The sequence below is a fragment of the Gopherus flavomarginatus genome, chromosome 5 (genome assembly GCF_025201925.1).
Source record: "Gopherus flavomarginatus isolate rGopFla2 chromosome 5, rGopFla2.mat.asm, whole genome shotgun sequence".
Lineage (NCBI taxonomy): Eukaryota > Metazoa > Chordata > Testudines > Testudinidae > Gopherus > Gopherus flavomarginatus.
Window position 1 is genome coordinate 116032762 of NC_066621.1, and position 17031 is coordinate 116049792.

General features: G+C 41.2%; 1 protein-coding gene across 2 annotated transcripts; it reads left to right on the forward strand.

Moving 5' to 3' along the window:
- The first annotated feature begins 638 nt into the window (after positions 1-638).
- GEMIN2 (gem nuclear organelle associated protein 2) lies at positions 639-15319 on the forward strand. Of its 2 annotated transcripts, XM_050953983.1 has the most exons (10): positions 641-842; positions 2004-2088; positions 8270-8359; positions 10210-10269; positions 10472-10585; positions 12260-12304; positions 13446-13514; positions 13894-14004; positions 14287-14345; positions 14801-15319. In XM_050953983.1, exons 1-10 carry the CDS (start codon positions 721-723, stop codon positions 14838-14840), a joined length of 795 nt encoding a protein of 264 aa, XP_050809940.1. In that variant the 5' UTR covers positions 641-720; the 3' UTR covers positions 14841-15319. The 2 variants fall into 2 exon arrangements, with proteins under 2 accessions (XP_050809941.1, XP_050809940.1); XM_050953984.1 differs by lacking the exon at positions 8270-8359 and having other exon boundaries at positions 639-842.
- Positions 15320-17031: the final 1712 nt, after the last annotated feature.

A 17031-nucleotide genomic window follows, 5' to 3' on the forward strand; every position in this document is an offset into this window, starting at 1 on the left:
TGTTTCCTAGCTGAGAGCTACATACCAAGCTTTTGCTAACGTTTCAGTGTTTCTGAGTTTGTGCGCATAACAATGTTCACATAGCAATGTTATTTTGGCAGGTCCATACCAACGTGGCAGTGGTTCGTTGGGCACCTGTTGCATAACAATGCCCTCCTTTTGTCACGAGAGTATGGAACTGTATGGAAAATAAGGCATATTGCTATTTCAAAGGGAATACATCCTGTAGTTTTGTTCATGGTACTAAATTATACACTGTGTTGGCAACAGATGGTCCGTCCTGGGCACAATTATTCTTACAATAGGAGACAGTGTGTCGTATACTGCCTGGAACAAGGACCACATGGTGTAATGGGATGGTGTCTGCAGGCTCAAAAGGCACTGGGTCCAGTCACGCTTCAATCCAGGCCGGTGGGGTAGAAGCTCCGAGAGCGACGATCCCATAAGCATCGGGACAGGGCCAGATAAGATGTGAACAGGAGCTTCGCCGCACCACTAGACGGCGTCCCAACCTCCACTGAGCCCTGGGAAAGGCAGCGCGCTACTCCGCTTGCCCCGACCTCCCGCAGGCGTCGGAAGGGGCGGTCGCCGCGGCACAGAAGGGCACGCAGTGCGCATGCGTTGTCTCGACCAGCAGTCTAGGCGGCCCAGGAGTAAGCGGCGTCCCTTAACGCGCTTGCGCGCTGCGATTCCCCGTTGGAGAACGGCCGTCGCGCGGAGATGGAGTCCGCGGTGGAGGAGTTGATGCCCCGGCTCCTGCCTGTGGGGGACTGTGACTTCGCGGAGGATTTCGACCCCACCATGCCCCCGCGGACGCCCTCGGAGTATTTAAAGCGGGTCCAGTACGTGGGGAGGGGTTGGCTGGGGGGCTGCCCCGCTGCCTTCTGGCCCCGTGGGGGAGCCGAGCTGGGGCTGGGCCGGGCCTCGCTTCCCTTTGGTCAGGTGCAGGGGCTGCTGGGTCGCCTCGCCTGAGCACGCCCGGCCTGGGAGTCCGTTGGGCGCCTCCCCTCTGTGAAGGGGCCGGGGGCGCAGGGAGTTGTGTCCTGATCCGTGTGGCTCTCGCGCGCCGAGCGAGCTGCGGGGCTGGCACCCGCCCACCTTGGTCCCAGCGCGCAGCCTGGGCGGGGGGGGGGCGGGCGCCGCCCCACCCCCACCCCCACCCCCTACATTGCATTGTCAGCCTGGGTCTCCCCGCCTGCAGACTCCCGCCTGTGGTTCCGCACTCTATCCTGAACCCGAGTTTGCATTTGCTGGACCTGGGTGTAGCCTCAGATCCGACCTCTGGGGATCCAGGCTTGAGCTGTGTCCATGCTGCAAAATGAAGGGCTTGGACCTGAATCACAGCAGTACTCAGGCTCAGACCAGTGGGTCTTAGAACCTGGTCCTGTGAGCTCACTAAGCTCACCCCTGAGTCTGAGCCCAGGTCTACAGGGTAGCGTAGAATCATAGGACTGGAAGGGACCTCGAGAGATCATCTAGTGAAGTCCAGTCTCCTGCACTTGTGTCAGGACTATATTATCTAAACCGGGGTGGGCAAACTTTTTGGCCCGAGGGCCACATTTGGGTGCGGAAATTGTATGCAGGGCCATGAATGTAGGGCTGGGGCAGGGGGTTGGCGTGCAGGAGGGAATGTGGTGTGCAGGAAGGAGCTCAGGGCAGGGGTTGGGGTACAGGAGAGGTGCAAGATGCAGGAGGTTGGGGTGCAGCAGGGGGCTCAGGGTAGGGGGTTGGGGTGCAGGGGAGGTTCACGGAGCAGGTTCCAGTCCTGCTGGTGCCTACAGCAGAGAGCCCTCTGCCTCCTCTCCTCCCTCCCCCCACCCCTGTGGGGCCACAGGGACATAGTGTCAGCTGCTTCCAGGATACTAATTCATAACTTCAGAATTATGCAAGTGTTTTGTGTTTGATCAGGTACCTCCTCATGCAAACCCAAATCTGTGACAGTTTCTGGTTCTAAGGGACACAGCTGAGGGATTTCAAATATAGTCTTTTATTTCTGTTTGAAGGATTGAAGCCGCACGATGCCCAGATGTTGTTGTGGCACAGATAGACCCTAGAAAGTTGAGAAAGAAGCAGACAGTAAATATTTCAGTAAGTATTGTGTATATCTATTTATGTATATATTTTTAAAAAAAATTTTAGAAAAACAGAGTAGACAGTTAAATGAGAAGAAAAGGGTTTGGTTTCATATTAAAATGTTTGTCTATTCAAATATTTGGATACATGGTGTAAGCATCAAACATGTTGTAGAGTAACCAAATTTTAAAGTAATCTGCAGAAGTAAATGGAATCTAGTCTTGCAGTTCCAGATTGTGAATTACTGGATAACTGAAATCTCGTTAAAACTCAACTGATCTAACTTACAATATTTTGTGTGAATGTTATATCTTCAGCAAAAATAATTGATCGTATTTTCTCACTACAAATGCAACTAAAATATTTTTTTATTTAAAGGTTTATAAAACACTGTTGTCATAAAACTTTTCTGCAGTTGAAAGATACGAGGATATCATCAATGCAGAGTATGTTGTTAGTCTTTTTCTGTTGCTAGTTTCTAAGATTTTTTTTTTTAATCACCCTAGTCCATCCGTTGTGGTCAGCCAAACAGGATTATACCCTACTGGATGTGTCCTAGGGCTTTGCCCTGTCTCCTTCAAAATGGTTCAAATAATGGAGCTTCTACAATTTCTCTTCTGTAAACTCTGTTCTGATATTTCACGTCATAAAATTTTCATTTGCTCAATTTTACTTCATGATTCCACGTTGAACAACGTGGGACACTTTCCTCTTCCCCTCCCTCAAATTTTCTCTCCTTTCTTGATAAAGTCCTTTTCAAATACATATAGAAAGATACTGTTTTCTCTTCTTATGATAAGCCTTAAGACTGGTTACCTCTCAATGGAGTTACTAATCTTTCAGTTAACTATGATAGGCATTAGAATCAGGCCCTTTAGAATAGTATTTTGTTTTGCTTTCTAGAGGGGACACCATCTATTTAATATTCTAACATAAATGATTTTTAAAATCTAATATTAAACTATTTAGATGCTTATATAGCCTTACTCACCTTATTATTTGAGCACGTCACAATCATTAATAGATTTTATCTTCATAACACTCCATAAGATGATGTCCCCATTTTGTAGATGGGGAACTGAGGCAGATCAGACTGCGATCTTTAAAAGATGGTAGAGGAGAAAGTGTGTCGTCTTAGTTTTAGTTTTGACAGGTTTCCCTTTTGTTTCTGTTGATCACACAACAGGGGAGATAAATGTTTTTGTGTAAGGGCATGTCTACGCTTCAAACTAACATTGACTCAAGTTACGTTGGCGTACAGCCGCCAAAATTAGTATGTCATTTGTGTGCCTGCGTACATGGCTCCTTGGTTCGGCAGTGTACATACTCAGCGGGCGTGCCTGAATCAATGCAGAGTGCTCTGCTGCATGCGTACGTATCCCACTGTGCAACTTGCCACTCTTGTGTTCACTGTCTTTTGGGAGGCTTTGGCAGTGCATGATGAGGCTGAAAGGAGTCATGCAGGGGGTAGCTGAGAGCATGGGGTCAACTTCCCAGTTTGCTGCTGTCTCCATCCCATAATGTTATATGTGTCCATAACTTTTGCACCTCTTTTTCAATATCCCACAAACCCACATGGCCCTCTTCGCTGTCTGCCATCTCTGACAGAACCATGGAGCCTGTGCAGCTCTGCACTATTGTTATGAACCTTGCAAACACAGGGCACACAATCCTGGAATATTTGCAGAGCCTCAGGAAGAACCGAATGAGTGGAGACCATGATGATTCCTTGGAGGACAGATTGCTGTGGAACATAGCAAAAGCCAATTCAAGGTTGTTGGTGGCATTCACAAAGCAGCTCTAGATGGTGGATTGCCACTTCTGGGCCCAAGAAACAAGCACTGATCTGGTGGGGTTGCATCATATTACAAGTTTGGGGTGACAGGCAGTGGCTACATAACTTTCAGATCCACAAGGCCACATTCCTGGATTTGTGCACTGAGCTCACCCCAGCCCTTCAGCGCAGGGACATGAAAATGAGAGCAGCACTGACAGTGGTGATCGTACTGTGGAAACTTGCAATGCCAGATTGCTACCGGTCAGTTTGGAACCAATTTGATTTGGGAAATCCATCGCTGGGACTGTTATCGTGCAAGCATGCAGAGCCATTCATCACCTTCTGCTAAGAGGACTGTGACTACTGGCAACGTGCAGGACATAGCGAATGGATTTGCAGCAATGGGATTTCTACCTGTGATGAAGTGCTAGATGGCATGCATATCCCTATTTTGGCACCAGACCTCTTTGCCACTGAGAATATCTACAGAAAGGGTTACTCTTCTATGGTTATGCAAGCAACATCAGCGTGGCCTGGTCAGGAAAGGTGCATAATGCTCGCATTTTTAAGAGCACAGGACTGTTCAGGAAGCTGCAAACGGACTTTCTTTCCCGACTGGTTGATTACCATTAGGAATGTTGAAATGCCTATAGTGATCCTTGGTGACCCAATCTTCCTTTTACTTCCCCAACTCATGAAGCCGTACGCCGGCCACGTGGACAGCAGCAAGGAATGATTCAGCTACTAGCTCAGCAGGTGCCAAATGATGGTTGAATGTGCGTTTTGTCATTTGAAGGGTCGCTGGCATTGTTTACTCACAAGATTGAACCTCAGTGAGAAAAATATCCCAATGGTTATAACTGCTTGCTGTGTCCTGCATAATATACGTGAAGCAAAGCAGGAAAGTTTCCACAATGGTGGAGGTGGAGCAGCTGTCTGCTGAATTTGAACACCCAGATACAAGGGGTATTAGAAAAGCTCACCATGGAGGTATACAGCTCACGGAGACTTTGAAAGACCAGTTTAACGGTGAGCCAGACTAGTGTGTGGTGTTGTCCAGGTCCTGCTCTTTTGTAGCCTGGTAGCAATTTTGTGGCAATTACGTGTAGGAATATAACATTGTTGTTTCACCTGTTAATTTTGTTTGTGAATGAGCCTATAATTTGTGTGTCGTTGTGCAGTAACAGGTGATTAGTTGCTTTCAGAACTGCTGAGCACTTGGCAGCATATGTTGTGAACTAATAAAGATGAATTATTTTCCAAATAATATAATTTTATTCTGTAACAAAATTAGTTTTAAAAAAAACCTTTGTGCAATTTTAAAACAAATACATACTTAAGTTCTGTTTTCTTAATTTATTATGGAGGGGAAAAAATGTTGATATCCATTTCAGCTATATATACGCCAACCATGGCTTTTACAAGTCAGCAGATGAGAAGCTATGATTGTCTTTAATGTCCCTTGGGGTGGAGTGGAAGGGGAATGATGCCACATGGAATGTTATGTGGGGGATATAGGTGTTCCTGATACTGAGCTCTCAATGGATTGTTGAGGGAGGCAAGCCTGGGATTGTTGAACCTGCAGGTCCACCAGAGCCTGGAACAACTGTTTGCACTGCATGAAAATCCCTATTATGTCCTAATGCATCTCTCTCTCACTCCTTTTTCCTGCTGGGACTCCTGGGCCTTTCCCCTCTCCACTCTTTCATTCTCCAGGCTGTCCATAGTGTTCATTGTTCATGCCTTGTGCTCACGAAACAGTGCAGCACTGGCTTGCAGGATCCCATTGAACATGTCATCCCGAATCCTCTTTCTCCTCCTTATCTGGTTCAGGCATTCTGCAGGTGTGCAGGGGGAGATCCTGAAGGCTGTAATGGCAGCTGTTTTAAGACCAAACACACAGGGGTAACATTGTCAGCATATTCACTACAGAAAGCAGACTTTAAGATGCTGAACTCGCTCTCCTAAAGTTTTAAGCACTACGTTCTCACTTCTGCTTGTGGACAGTGTTAGTCACAGCACCAGCCATGGTGAGGATGGCCCACTAGGGATTGGGGTGATTTTAGCTGATATCTCACTCCTAAAGGTAACAAAGGCAGAGAGAGGACAGCTGCTGCTGGTATCTTGAAGCAGCCTGGGCCTTTATGATGCTAGTCTGTGTATTGCAGTGGTGCCTGCTGAAGTTATTGCTGAGTAGGATTGTGACTCTGGGTTCTCAGAGGTTGTAAAAGGGACAGGTCTGTGGCTTGGCACCAGATTGATTGTTGGTCTCCTTGGCATTCTGGTATGCCTCCCACAGCTTCTTGGCTTTCGTGCGACACTGCTGCTGGTCCCTTCTCTTGCATCCCCGGAGCAATGTGCTGGTAGATAGATATTGATGTTTCTATGGCTGGTCTGAAACTGCGCCTGCACATCCTCTTCTCTACACAGACCCAAGAGATCCAGTATCCCCTGTCTACTCCAGCATGGTCAGCTGGGCAGTTGCACTCAACAATGGAAAGCTGCTACGTGTGCACACCATGCCAGGCAATCCAGAAACGGAATTTCAAAAATTTGCAAGGCTTTAAATGGGAGGAGGGGTTTCCGGTTTGTGACCCCTGGGCAGTGAAGTTCACAATGGTGACCAGAGTTGTCAGTGTGGGGCAATATAGGACAGCTGCTGGAGGACAGTTAGGATTGCTATAAGTAATGCAGTGTCTAAATTCGCACTGTGTTGACCTAAGTACATGGACTGTGGCTGTGCACTGCTTAGGGAGATGGTATTACTGTGTCAGCATAATTCCTGATTGCTTACATCGGTGTGAGACCAGTTTAAGCATACACATATGCACAAACTTGGTCAACATAAGCTGCTTTGTGTGGACCTAACTTTGTAGTGTAGACCAAGCAGAAGTGTTTGTAAAATTAAATTGGGATGTAGTCAGGCAAAATGTGGTACTTGAAACTATTTTAATTCAATTTTTTTAACATACATTACAGTTCAGATTAACTTTTCTTTAACTCGTATCTAGTGGAAATAATAGTGGAATTTCCTGCTTAACATAAGAACGGCTGTACTGGGTCAGACCAAAGGTCCATCTAGCCCAATATCCTGTCTACCGACAGTGGCCAGTGCCAGGTGCCCCAGAGGGAATGAACCTAACAGGTAATGATCAAGTGATCTCTCTCCTGCCATCCATTTCCACTCTCTGACAAACAGAGTCTCGGGACACCATTCCTTATCCTGGCTAATAGCCATTAATGGACTTAACCTCCATGAATTTATCCTGTTCTCTTTTAAACGCTGTTAGAGTCCTAGCCTTCACAACCTCCTCAGGTAAGGAGTTCCACAAGTTGACTGTGCACTGTGTGAAGAACTACTTCCTTTTGTTTGTTTAAACCTATTGCCTATTAATTTCATGTTGTGACCCCTAGTTCTTGTATTATAGGAATAAATAAATAACTTTTCCTTATCTACTTTCTCCACATCACTCTTGATTTTGAATACCTCTATCATATCCCCCCTTAGTCTCCTCTTTTCCAAGCTGAAAAGTCCTAGCCTCTTTAATCTCCTCATATGGGACCCGTTCCAAACCCCTAATCATTTTAGTCGTCCTTCTCTGAACCTTTTCTAGTGCCAGTATATCTTTTTTGAGATGAGGAGACCACATCTGTACACAGTATTCAAGATGTGGACGTACCATCATGCTCGTGTGTCTCTTTCAGTGAATCATTCAGAGCTTGTTTAATAAAATAGGGAGTTGGCTCAGTACTGAACTGTAAAAGTAGTGGATTAGTGAGTGTTTTGGGGTTCACTTTTAATCTAGAGATACATCCTATATTATTGCTAAATTTTCAGCATCCCACCTGCAAGAAGTCATTACAGAGGTTTTTTATTATCCCTCCCTCTAAAAAGCACTTAACTACATGCATTTAAAAATTTTCATCTCTGCCTCTTAGATTTTTATTACAAATTCATGGGGTTTTATGTGGAGATCTGGAACGGTAATTCTTCTGTTTCTGCAATGATGCCTTATATGGCTTGCAGATGCTCGTTCTTAATTGAAGTGGTAGATCTGTTTAGGACCCTAAAACAATGTATTTTTGTAGATCAGTCTTTTATTCCGTGCAAATCAAGCTATCTACTTGCTCGTGATACAAAGTAAGACAGTCAGTATATCTGTTTGAGATTTCTGTAAAATTTGCATTTGTTCAAAATAAGCTATTTAAAGCTACACTAAGAAAAAGAAAAATAATGACCATTCTATTTTAGAGAATTTCATCTATCATGAGTAAACAATACTTCCCCATTAATAGTAAGAGAGAGTTTCTAGTTTCACATGTACTTTAAGTGGAAATTCTTAGTTTTAGACTTGATTAGTTTAGGGGTCTGTTTGTTGATTACTACTTGTAAAAAAGATCCTACCTATGCTCTCTTAGCTTACAGGATGCCATCCTGCCCCTGAGGGATATTCTCCAACTCTCAAATGGCAGCAGCAGCAAGTGTCTCATTTTTCAGCAGTTCGTCAGGTAAAGAACAGAGTGTTCACAAACTAGTGCAGTGTGGATGTGATGGCATCTAATATGGTGGTGTTTTTTGGGGTGGAAGGATGGACTTTTCTGTATTCTGGGGAAAGATAGAACGTAACATTTTGTGGTAGAAAATAGTAAATAAAGTCTTTGGAAAACTTGTTTTTTGTTTTTTGGGGTTTTTTGGTAAACCTAATTTATCATGACACTACAGCACCAAAGAGGTTCTTGGAGAAAACAGGCAATCATACATTTAGCTGACTGAGAACAAAGTTTTGTAAGTGATGACATCAGTGTATTTAAAGGGTCTTTGGGCAAATCTTAGGGGTTTTTTGTAGCTAACAAAAAATATTACAAAGTGTAGTATTAACAGGAATGTTTTAATGAACTACTAAGATCAAAATAAAAACATTTGGGTCCCAGTCCAGTAATTGGGCTCATGGACAGTATCTTACACCCACACAGGAACCCACTGAGTTCAGTAGGATTCCATCTAGGTAGAAAGGTCCATCTACACAAATCTGATGGTTGTATCTTAAATTTTCCATACAGTCCTTGCAAGTTGCCCCATTGTTTGAGAACTAAAAAGGGAAACTGAATAGCCTTTCACATACACGCACACCCCACAATCCAAGCTGAGTAAAATGCAAAAGGTAAACAAATAGTAAACTAGACTTTTATCACAAAGTTTCAATACTCTAAGATCTTAAGTGACTTAAAACATATAGCATTCCTATTGCAACAAGTTAAATGCTGACCTCTTTTACCTCTAACAGAATTAGCATGGAGGGGAAGGAAAAGAATTGGTGTTGGTATCCATGTAAACATGCAAAAGTAGTAGTGAAAAAGAATCAGAAGGCTAGACCTCTATGCTAGCATTATGTTTGTATAAAATCTGTCAGGTCTTCTGATTTTTGGCAGAGTTCTGGTCTCATGGTGCTGCTTAAAAAAACAAAACAAAACAAAAACTTTGCTGCAATAACGATCGCTGGTTGGAAAACATACCTTGAATTCCAAAGGTTTAAACTTCAGTCTCCATAATACTGTCGAAGCAGGCCATTTTAGTTTTGGACAAACGTTACACATCTACTGTCAAAGAGGTATTTTGATACTATGAAGATCCTTGACCCATACTGGACTGAGAATCTAAATACATCTAATCTCTTACTCACGGTTGTTTTCTTGCTATACCTAATGTTTGTGTTGAAACAAGGTTTTGGTTCTTTTCAGCCAGTGTTCCCCTCATTTAGGATACTGCAGTACTTGTTGAGGCTTATTTTTAGCGCAAGATTATCAAACACTTGATAACTCTGCCAGATCCAGAAGAAGGAGAAAGCTGGCTTATGAAGGTGAAAGCTCCCCATTTAAAATCTCAAAACAGAAGCAAGGGCAGTCTTTCAAGAACTGAAAACTCTTTTTCTTAAGATTGTTTACCTTACGTAAACCTTTTTAAAGGATTAATAGTGCTAAAATTATGGTTCTAGAGACTGTCAAAGCTATATAAATGAAGGAGTATTTTAAAGTAAAATTTTGAGTAGACTAACATATTTTATTCATATTTCATCTCTCTCTACAGATTATAAAATAGTAAATTTGAGCTTACAACGTGCAATACATTGTTATATTAAAAGAAATACATGAATAATTTGATCAATTATTTACCATATTTTTACAGCAACATGCAAACTACTTTTTCTAAAAGAAAAATAACCATTATAATGGTATTGAATTGGTTTTTTTATGGTTATGGAGGCCCAATTAAAGCAATTTAGAGATGAAAAGCTACTTTGGCTAGAATAAAATCGTTATATTATAAACCATAATCAGGCTTAATTATTTTAATCCTACAGAGTTTGAATAAACACAGAAATCATTGGAAGGCACAACATTTGGACAGCAATGTTACAATGGTGAGTGAATTTTATAACATTTTGTGAACATTTTTCTTTTACTGTTAAATTGTTTTATGCTGATAATGGTGGTGCTTTAGTAATTGTTTTTAACTGAAAATCAGGATTACTAAATTGTTTAAAAATATATAACTTTATGTAATGAAAATCCTGAATGATAATATCATGAAAAGTAGCCCACTCTTTTATTTACATTTTTCAGCCAAAATCTGAGGATGAAGAAGGCTGGAAACTCTTTTGTCTGGGTGAAAAGTTATATTCAGAAGCAGCTATTGCAGTATCTGGTAATGAAAACCTAGGAATTGATTACATTAAGGTAGATATCACTTTCAATAAGAGTACTCAAGCTCCTTCTTAGTTCTTGGCTGTTATGTCTCATTAGCAGCTTCCAGAAACTGTCCTTATGTGTTGGGCTCAGTGCAGATCCAATCTGAATCCAAAAGAGGCTCTGTGATGAACATGCTGCACACCTCCCTGCTATGTTAAATGGAAACCTGTTGAAGCAGAGAATCTGATTTTATATTTCCATCTGAAAATTATGTATCTACTACTATAAGTTACTCTTAGAATTACTATTAACTGAAACATGTTAGAGCCAATGTTTTATTCTGTGTGTTTAACAGCATTTTCTGCATAGTCTCCATTGTTTGCTGATGGTCAATTGCAGTTTGTCTCCTGTGCAGACCAATCTCCGGGGAACTCTCATATATGTTATTCCCTAAGCCTTTTAAGAGTGTGCTTACTAGTAGTGGTAGCAGCAAAGCTGAAGCCATGGAGGTATCAGGCATGGGTGTGTACACAGAGGAAGGAGTTCGGGTGAGCATGTCTGTATACAGAGAGATAGGTGAACAGGTGTGCTCAGGCATGTTTGTTGTTGCTCTTGGACATGCCCAAAAGGCCATTACTAAACATCAGAGAGCCAGAAAACACTTATAAAAATTCAGGACCTATTTAAAGAGTCTATGATTCAGACAATAACTTTTTTTTTTAATTGCAATTTAAAGAAATTCAAGTTGTCCTTTTAAAATCTGTTGCCTCTCCCAGTATTTGGTCACGTTTTAGATGAATAGCTATTTTTTACTGCTTATGTTTGCTTTGTTTACTCCTGGGGAATTCTGTGCCACTGCACAATCTGCACAATGCAAAATTTGCACAGAAGTTAATGTTCTGCGCAGAATTCACTCCCTCCCCCCCTGCCCCCCCCGAAATGGGCTACAGAGCTGCTGGCTGCCACTACAGGGCACTGGACATGGCAGACCCCAACTCACAAATTGAAGACTCTGCTGGAGGGACGTGAGGAGGAGCTGGAGCTGGAGCTGCATTTCCCAGCACATCCTGAAGGAAGATGGCATGCAGGAAACTCCACACAAGCCCAGGACCCAGCATCGTGCTGTTTCTCCCTCTGGATCCCTGGGCTCTGGGAGAGTAGGGGGTGCATGCAAATGACTTGGTTGTTGGGTGCCCCGCGGCTGGGCTCTGAGGTATGGGGATGTCCTGCAGTTGAGCTCTGGGAGGGGAAGGGGTTATGGGTATCTGGCCCCCAGCTCGGCTCTGGGGAGTAGGAGGCAGAGAAACAGGAACTGGGTTGTCATAGGGGTTTCTTTAACTCTTTGCTCCTGGGGGAAAAAAAAATCTGTTTTGTTACAGACATAGTTACTAACATATTTTGAAATAATTTGAATATAATGGAAACTGGTGTGATTATGTAGTGTTGTTTTGACAAAATATGCAGAATTTTATAATGTGCACAGAATTTTTTTTGGTGCAGAATTCCCCCAGGAGTATTTATTGCTCTTCCCATTATTAATTGTAACTAGTGTTTTCAAAATTAGTACTCAGTATGCTTTGAAAACCCATTATAATGAAAAATATGAAATGGATGTATGTCCTCATGTTCAAACTTGGTTCTAATTTAAATTTTAAAGTACAAGGGTATTTGTTGGGAAGTTTTCTTTATATATTACAGTTCCACCATGATTTTTCTTTTCAGATCGGTTTTCCCCCTTTTTTAAGTATTGTTAGCAGAATGAATCAGGTAAGTCTGTGTTTCTACTTATAAGAATAAAATATTTCTCACCAAAAATGTTTACTTTTTCTATAGTTTTCCTATTAATTCCATGGATATCCCATCTATTGAGGGTCACTATATTAAAGGAAAAAATAATTTATACCATAAAACTTATTTGAGGCATTACCACAACCTGCCACTAGAGTCTTACTTGGTAAAACTAACATCAAACCTCTACCCTTTCCTCACTGATACTTAGTGTTTAAATATAAATATTTTTTTGTTCGTTTTTATTATTGTTGCTGGTACGGAAGACACATTCTCATGCTTGTGGCTTAAATAATTTAAAAAAAAAACAAAAAAAACCCAAACCAATACACTCCACTGCACATGCTTCTCTTCCTGAAGAGAGGATGGGAGAACAAACACAACAGATGTGATGTTTAGTCACATTGCTTACTGAACTGCTGCTGCTGCTGCTGCTGCTACTACTACTACTTCAGTGCTTAACCAGAGGGTCGGCTGTAGCAATTATTCACCATTTGGTCCATTCCTGTGTGGCTGCAAGGGCTTGATAGGCAAAAAGTCTGACATCGGAACAGATTTCACGAATCCATGTAATGGGGTGTCTGCCTGTAGGCCACACCTCCACACCTCCGTTGATGGAATTTTATCCCAGATGTTACAGACCACCTGGAGAAGAGCATCTGGAATGTCTTGTGGCATTCTGAACAGTCATAGAAGCCCCTCATACTAATACTACCCCTCATACTATTATGTCCCGTTAGTCATCTCTAAACAGTCTGAATTTTTTCAGTGTCTGACATGAAAGTCTTTCTATAGGTCTGATTTTAGTTTTAAGTATTGTGGTCCACTTTGGGAATCGTTTTCTCTTCTTACTGTATATTCAGTCCTTTGCGATATCAGCAACATCTGTCCTGAAACTTCCTTTCTCCTTTGTATCAAATTTCAGACTGAAATAAATGCCTGTCTAGATACACCATAAAGAGTGAAATGACACTTGTTTATATCCAATGAAAAGTGAAGTCATGCTTCTGTTTGCTTTTGATATAGTTTTTTATAATCATCAAAAATTGGTGCAATGACTGTTATACATAGTCATTGTTCCTTTTCAGGTGTGTTTTTTTTTCTTTTTTCCTCTTAAAAGGCAACAGTAACTAGCGTCCTGGAATATCTGATAAACTGGTTTGGAGAGAGAGAGTTTACTCCAGAACTGGTAATTTTAATTTATCCTATCTACCTATAAACTAACTCAGTGAAGAGTTGTATATTTCAAATAAATATCAGGAAACTCAAATTTATTTTCATAACATTGGTAACTTGTCTCCCTTGCCTGTAGGTATGCCCTAGGGAGCACAAACTTTGAAACTTTTTTCCCTTGCTCCTCTCTCTATCATGACAATATTTATCATTTCCTCTTCTTACTATATATTATTTATTAATGCATGTGTGTTTTTGGGCCAGATATTGGTCTTCACTAGCATTCAGTACAATGGCAATGGATAGCAATGTATGGGACCTCGGTGTGTTACCAGTTAATTATGGTAAAATGATTTGGAAAATACCAAGCTGTATTTCTGTTTAAATCCACTTAGGGCAGATGGCTTTATGCTTTGTTGGCGTGTCTTGAAAAGCCTTTGTTGCCTGAAGCCCACTCCCTAATTCGGCAGTTGGCAAGACGATGCTCTGAAGTCAGAGTATTAGAGGTAAGTAACAATTTAATAGGGGAAAATTCTTACAATTCAGAATAGCGTGGGGAATAACTTTTCAGTATTGTTGAGAAATAAAATTCTTAGTTTGCATTTGTCCAAGTTGTTTGATTTAATAGTATATAGATAGTAGACTCAAGTGAATGAAAAAGCAACGTATTGAGAATGAACTACTGGATTTTTATGGGAACCCAACAAATTGCATAAGAGTGGCAGTCCTTTTCTACAGCCAAGTAGTATTAGACATATGACCTAAGACTTCATATTCCTTTGTTGCAGGAGAACAAGAATGAAGAGAAAGTGTCTGCTCTGAATTTGCTAATCTGTTTAGTTAGCAGGTATTGCAAGTTTCATTTTTATTAAGTAGAATTTAGAGTAATTTATGTACACAAAGCACAGATAGCTTGGCTATATGATCAGATTTTAAGGAATATAGGCTACGACTGTTTTTGGAAAGACTTTTTATATACTGTTGTACACATTTGCTTAGTTTAAAATGACTTACTTTTAAAACCAGGAGAAAACAAAGCATATACTAATTTCCTCAAGGAGATGTGAAGTAAAATTTAAAAAAAAAACCCTCATCTGAAGCATGTGATCAATGATGAACCTTTTGAACAAATCTAAAATTACTTATGTGAAGCCAAAACATTTTGGGAATAAAAACTAGCGGTAAAATATACAGCAAATACACTGTTCCCCCTCACCCCCCCAATTAAGTAATTGACAACGTCTTAACTCTTTCTCAGACTAACTTTGTCCTCAATATATTCAAATTGTGTTTCTCTGATAGGTATTTTGATCAACGTGACCTGGCTGATGAGCCCTCCTGATCCCAGAACTGGGACATTGAATGTCTCACATCACTATAAAACCAACACCAGCATTATTGTTAAACAGCCAGGTGCAATGCAGCTCAAAATGTACCTTCTTAGTAGTGAGCTTGAATGGTGTTGAGCAAAAGACTGCTGGTCTCACTGAATAATCCATGACCTGAAAAAGGTCAGCAGCGAAGTGCCTAACCACTCTCTCTATAAGCCTGTTTCTCTGCAAAAACAAGTGGTCTTTAAAGCAGTAAGCAAATTGAGCTGTTGTAAGTACCCAAGGGTAGTTAATCCTGCAAAATTACTTCTGGAGAGTAAGCCCTTTTGTTGAAATTGAATTACTCATGTGAATAAAGATTTGCAAGACTGGGACCCAAGCTTTTTACAAATGAAAGCTCGAGGCAGTGAGAAACCTCTTTCATGAACCCATCTAAAGAATCAGATATTAAATGGTTTTGTAAAACTTTACAATAAAATTTTCAAAAATGCTCAGTGTTTGTTTGTCTTGCTAGAATGCTTCTAAAAATTAGCAAAAATAGATGCCAAGAAGCAATTTATAATCTGCAGTTTTTCAGAATTGTTGGTCATGTTAGATATACCTGGGTCAGTTTAGGTACTGAATTTAAACAGTACTATAAAACTATATTCCTTATTAGAGACTCCAATATAATAATTAGCTCAGTATACACTGGAGATAAAACAAGAAAGGATCTGAAAATGTTAGATGCTAGTGCAATAAAACTAGTTTATACTAATTTTAGCAGTAAAATAATTACACATTTACTCAGAGCATAATGAGTATTTATTAGCATGAACAAGCTTGTACAACTCTTTGACCTGGCTTTAATGTAATCTAGACTGTAACCTTACTCCTGTTAACTTTACTGGATTTATAAGAATAGTCAGTCTCATACACTGATCAAGTATGCTTTTTGTAGATTTAACCACTTCAAGATGAAAGTTTCTCTGTGCTCTGTTAGCAGTTATAAAGCAAGAGAGAAACTATCAATATTGGCACTGGTAGTCAAGTCTGGGTATATACAAGGAACTGAAGCTATCCAATCTGTTAAAAATACTTAAATTTCAAATAAATGGCACATTATGTAATATATAGGATTAATGTCATTTTCACAGTATTTAAATGTAAGAACAAAATTTCTGTCCAGTTCTCTCTACATCATAGCAGACTTGAACATAGGTTATGTAGTACAGCCACTAACTGCTGTTAAACATTCCCATTTTGATGAACAAAGGGACTTTAGATGTTTCAATGCTGAGTGTCACAGCACTTAACTTTTAGGTACCTAGACAACCACAGGGACAATGCTAACAGCCTGAGTTAGGTGCTTAGGTTCCTTGTACACTGAATGGGGAGAGATATTAAGCAGCTAATAGTGTGATTCACAGAAGCCAGTATCATAGATGGGGAGTCACCTAAGCTAGGCAATGGGAAATGCTGATGACAGGGTTGTGTGCTAAACTCTGCCTCTCTCTGAAATAGGTGCCTAAATCCAGGCCATGCCTATCTCTGTTTTGCAGTCCATGAAAGGTAACCTGGCAGTGGCCTAGGTGCCTAAGCTATTCCTTGAGGGAATGAGTTAGGTGCCTGCTTCAGCCACACAAAATGGGTGGTACCAGCAATGGTAGTACCCACCTTATAACTTTTAGCTGAGTGGTTAGAGCATTTGCTTGGAATGTGGGAGATCCAAATTCAATTCCCTCCTGTGCCTGAGGGGGAGAAAGGATTGGAACAGGGGTCTCCCAACTCAGTGCTTCAACCACTGATCTAATATTCTGATGAGAGATTTCCTCACCTTCTGCTGAAGCTGTTCTGTTGTGGATAAATAATGAAAAAATAATGAGAAAGGGGAGACTGGACCTGAGGCTTCCTACATGGCTGCCATAACCACCAGGCCATAGAATCATTCCCTCTCTAGCCCAAACATAAAACTGGTAGTAGTAGAACAGACACTGTCTGCTTTCTCTCAGTGACTCTGCCACAAACTCCTCTCTCCAAGCATTCCAAAACATGACCAGAAACACCATTCCACTAACATAATTGTCCTTTACTCAAGTTGGATTGTATGATTGGGGCAAAGTAACAGCAACAGAAGAGTTTGTATACCAAGTAGTGAAGGTTTCAGGGACATCTGTTCTCAGTTGCAGTGGTGGAAGGCCTGCCAGCAGAGAAGGGGTCAGG

Bases quoted from the DNA above. Each gene is read 5' to 3' on its own strand.
- GEMIN2 (XM_050953983.1), top strand. From the start codon at position 721: ATGGAGTCCGCGGTGGAGGAGTTGATGCCCCGGCTCCTGCCTGTGGGG. The intron at 13,515-13,893 runs GTAATTTTAATT...AAATCCACTTAG, and splicing joins GAGAGTTTACTCCAGAACTG to GGCAGATGGCTTTATGCTTT. The intron at 14,346-14,800 runs GTATTGCAAGTT...TTTCTCTGATAG, and splicing joins CTAATCTGTTTAGTTAGCAG to GTATTTTGATCAACGTGACC.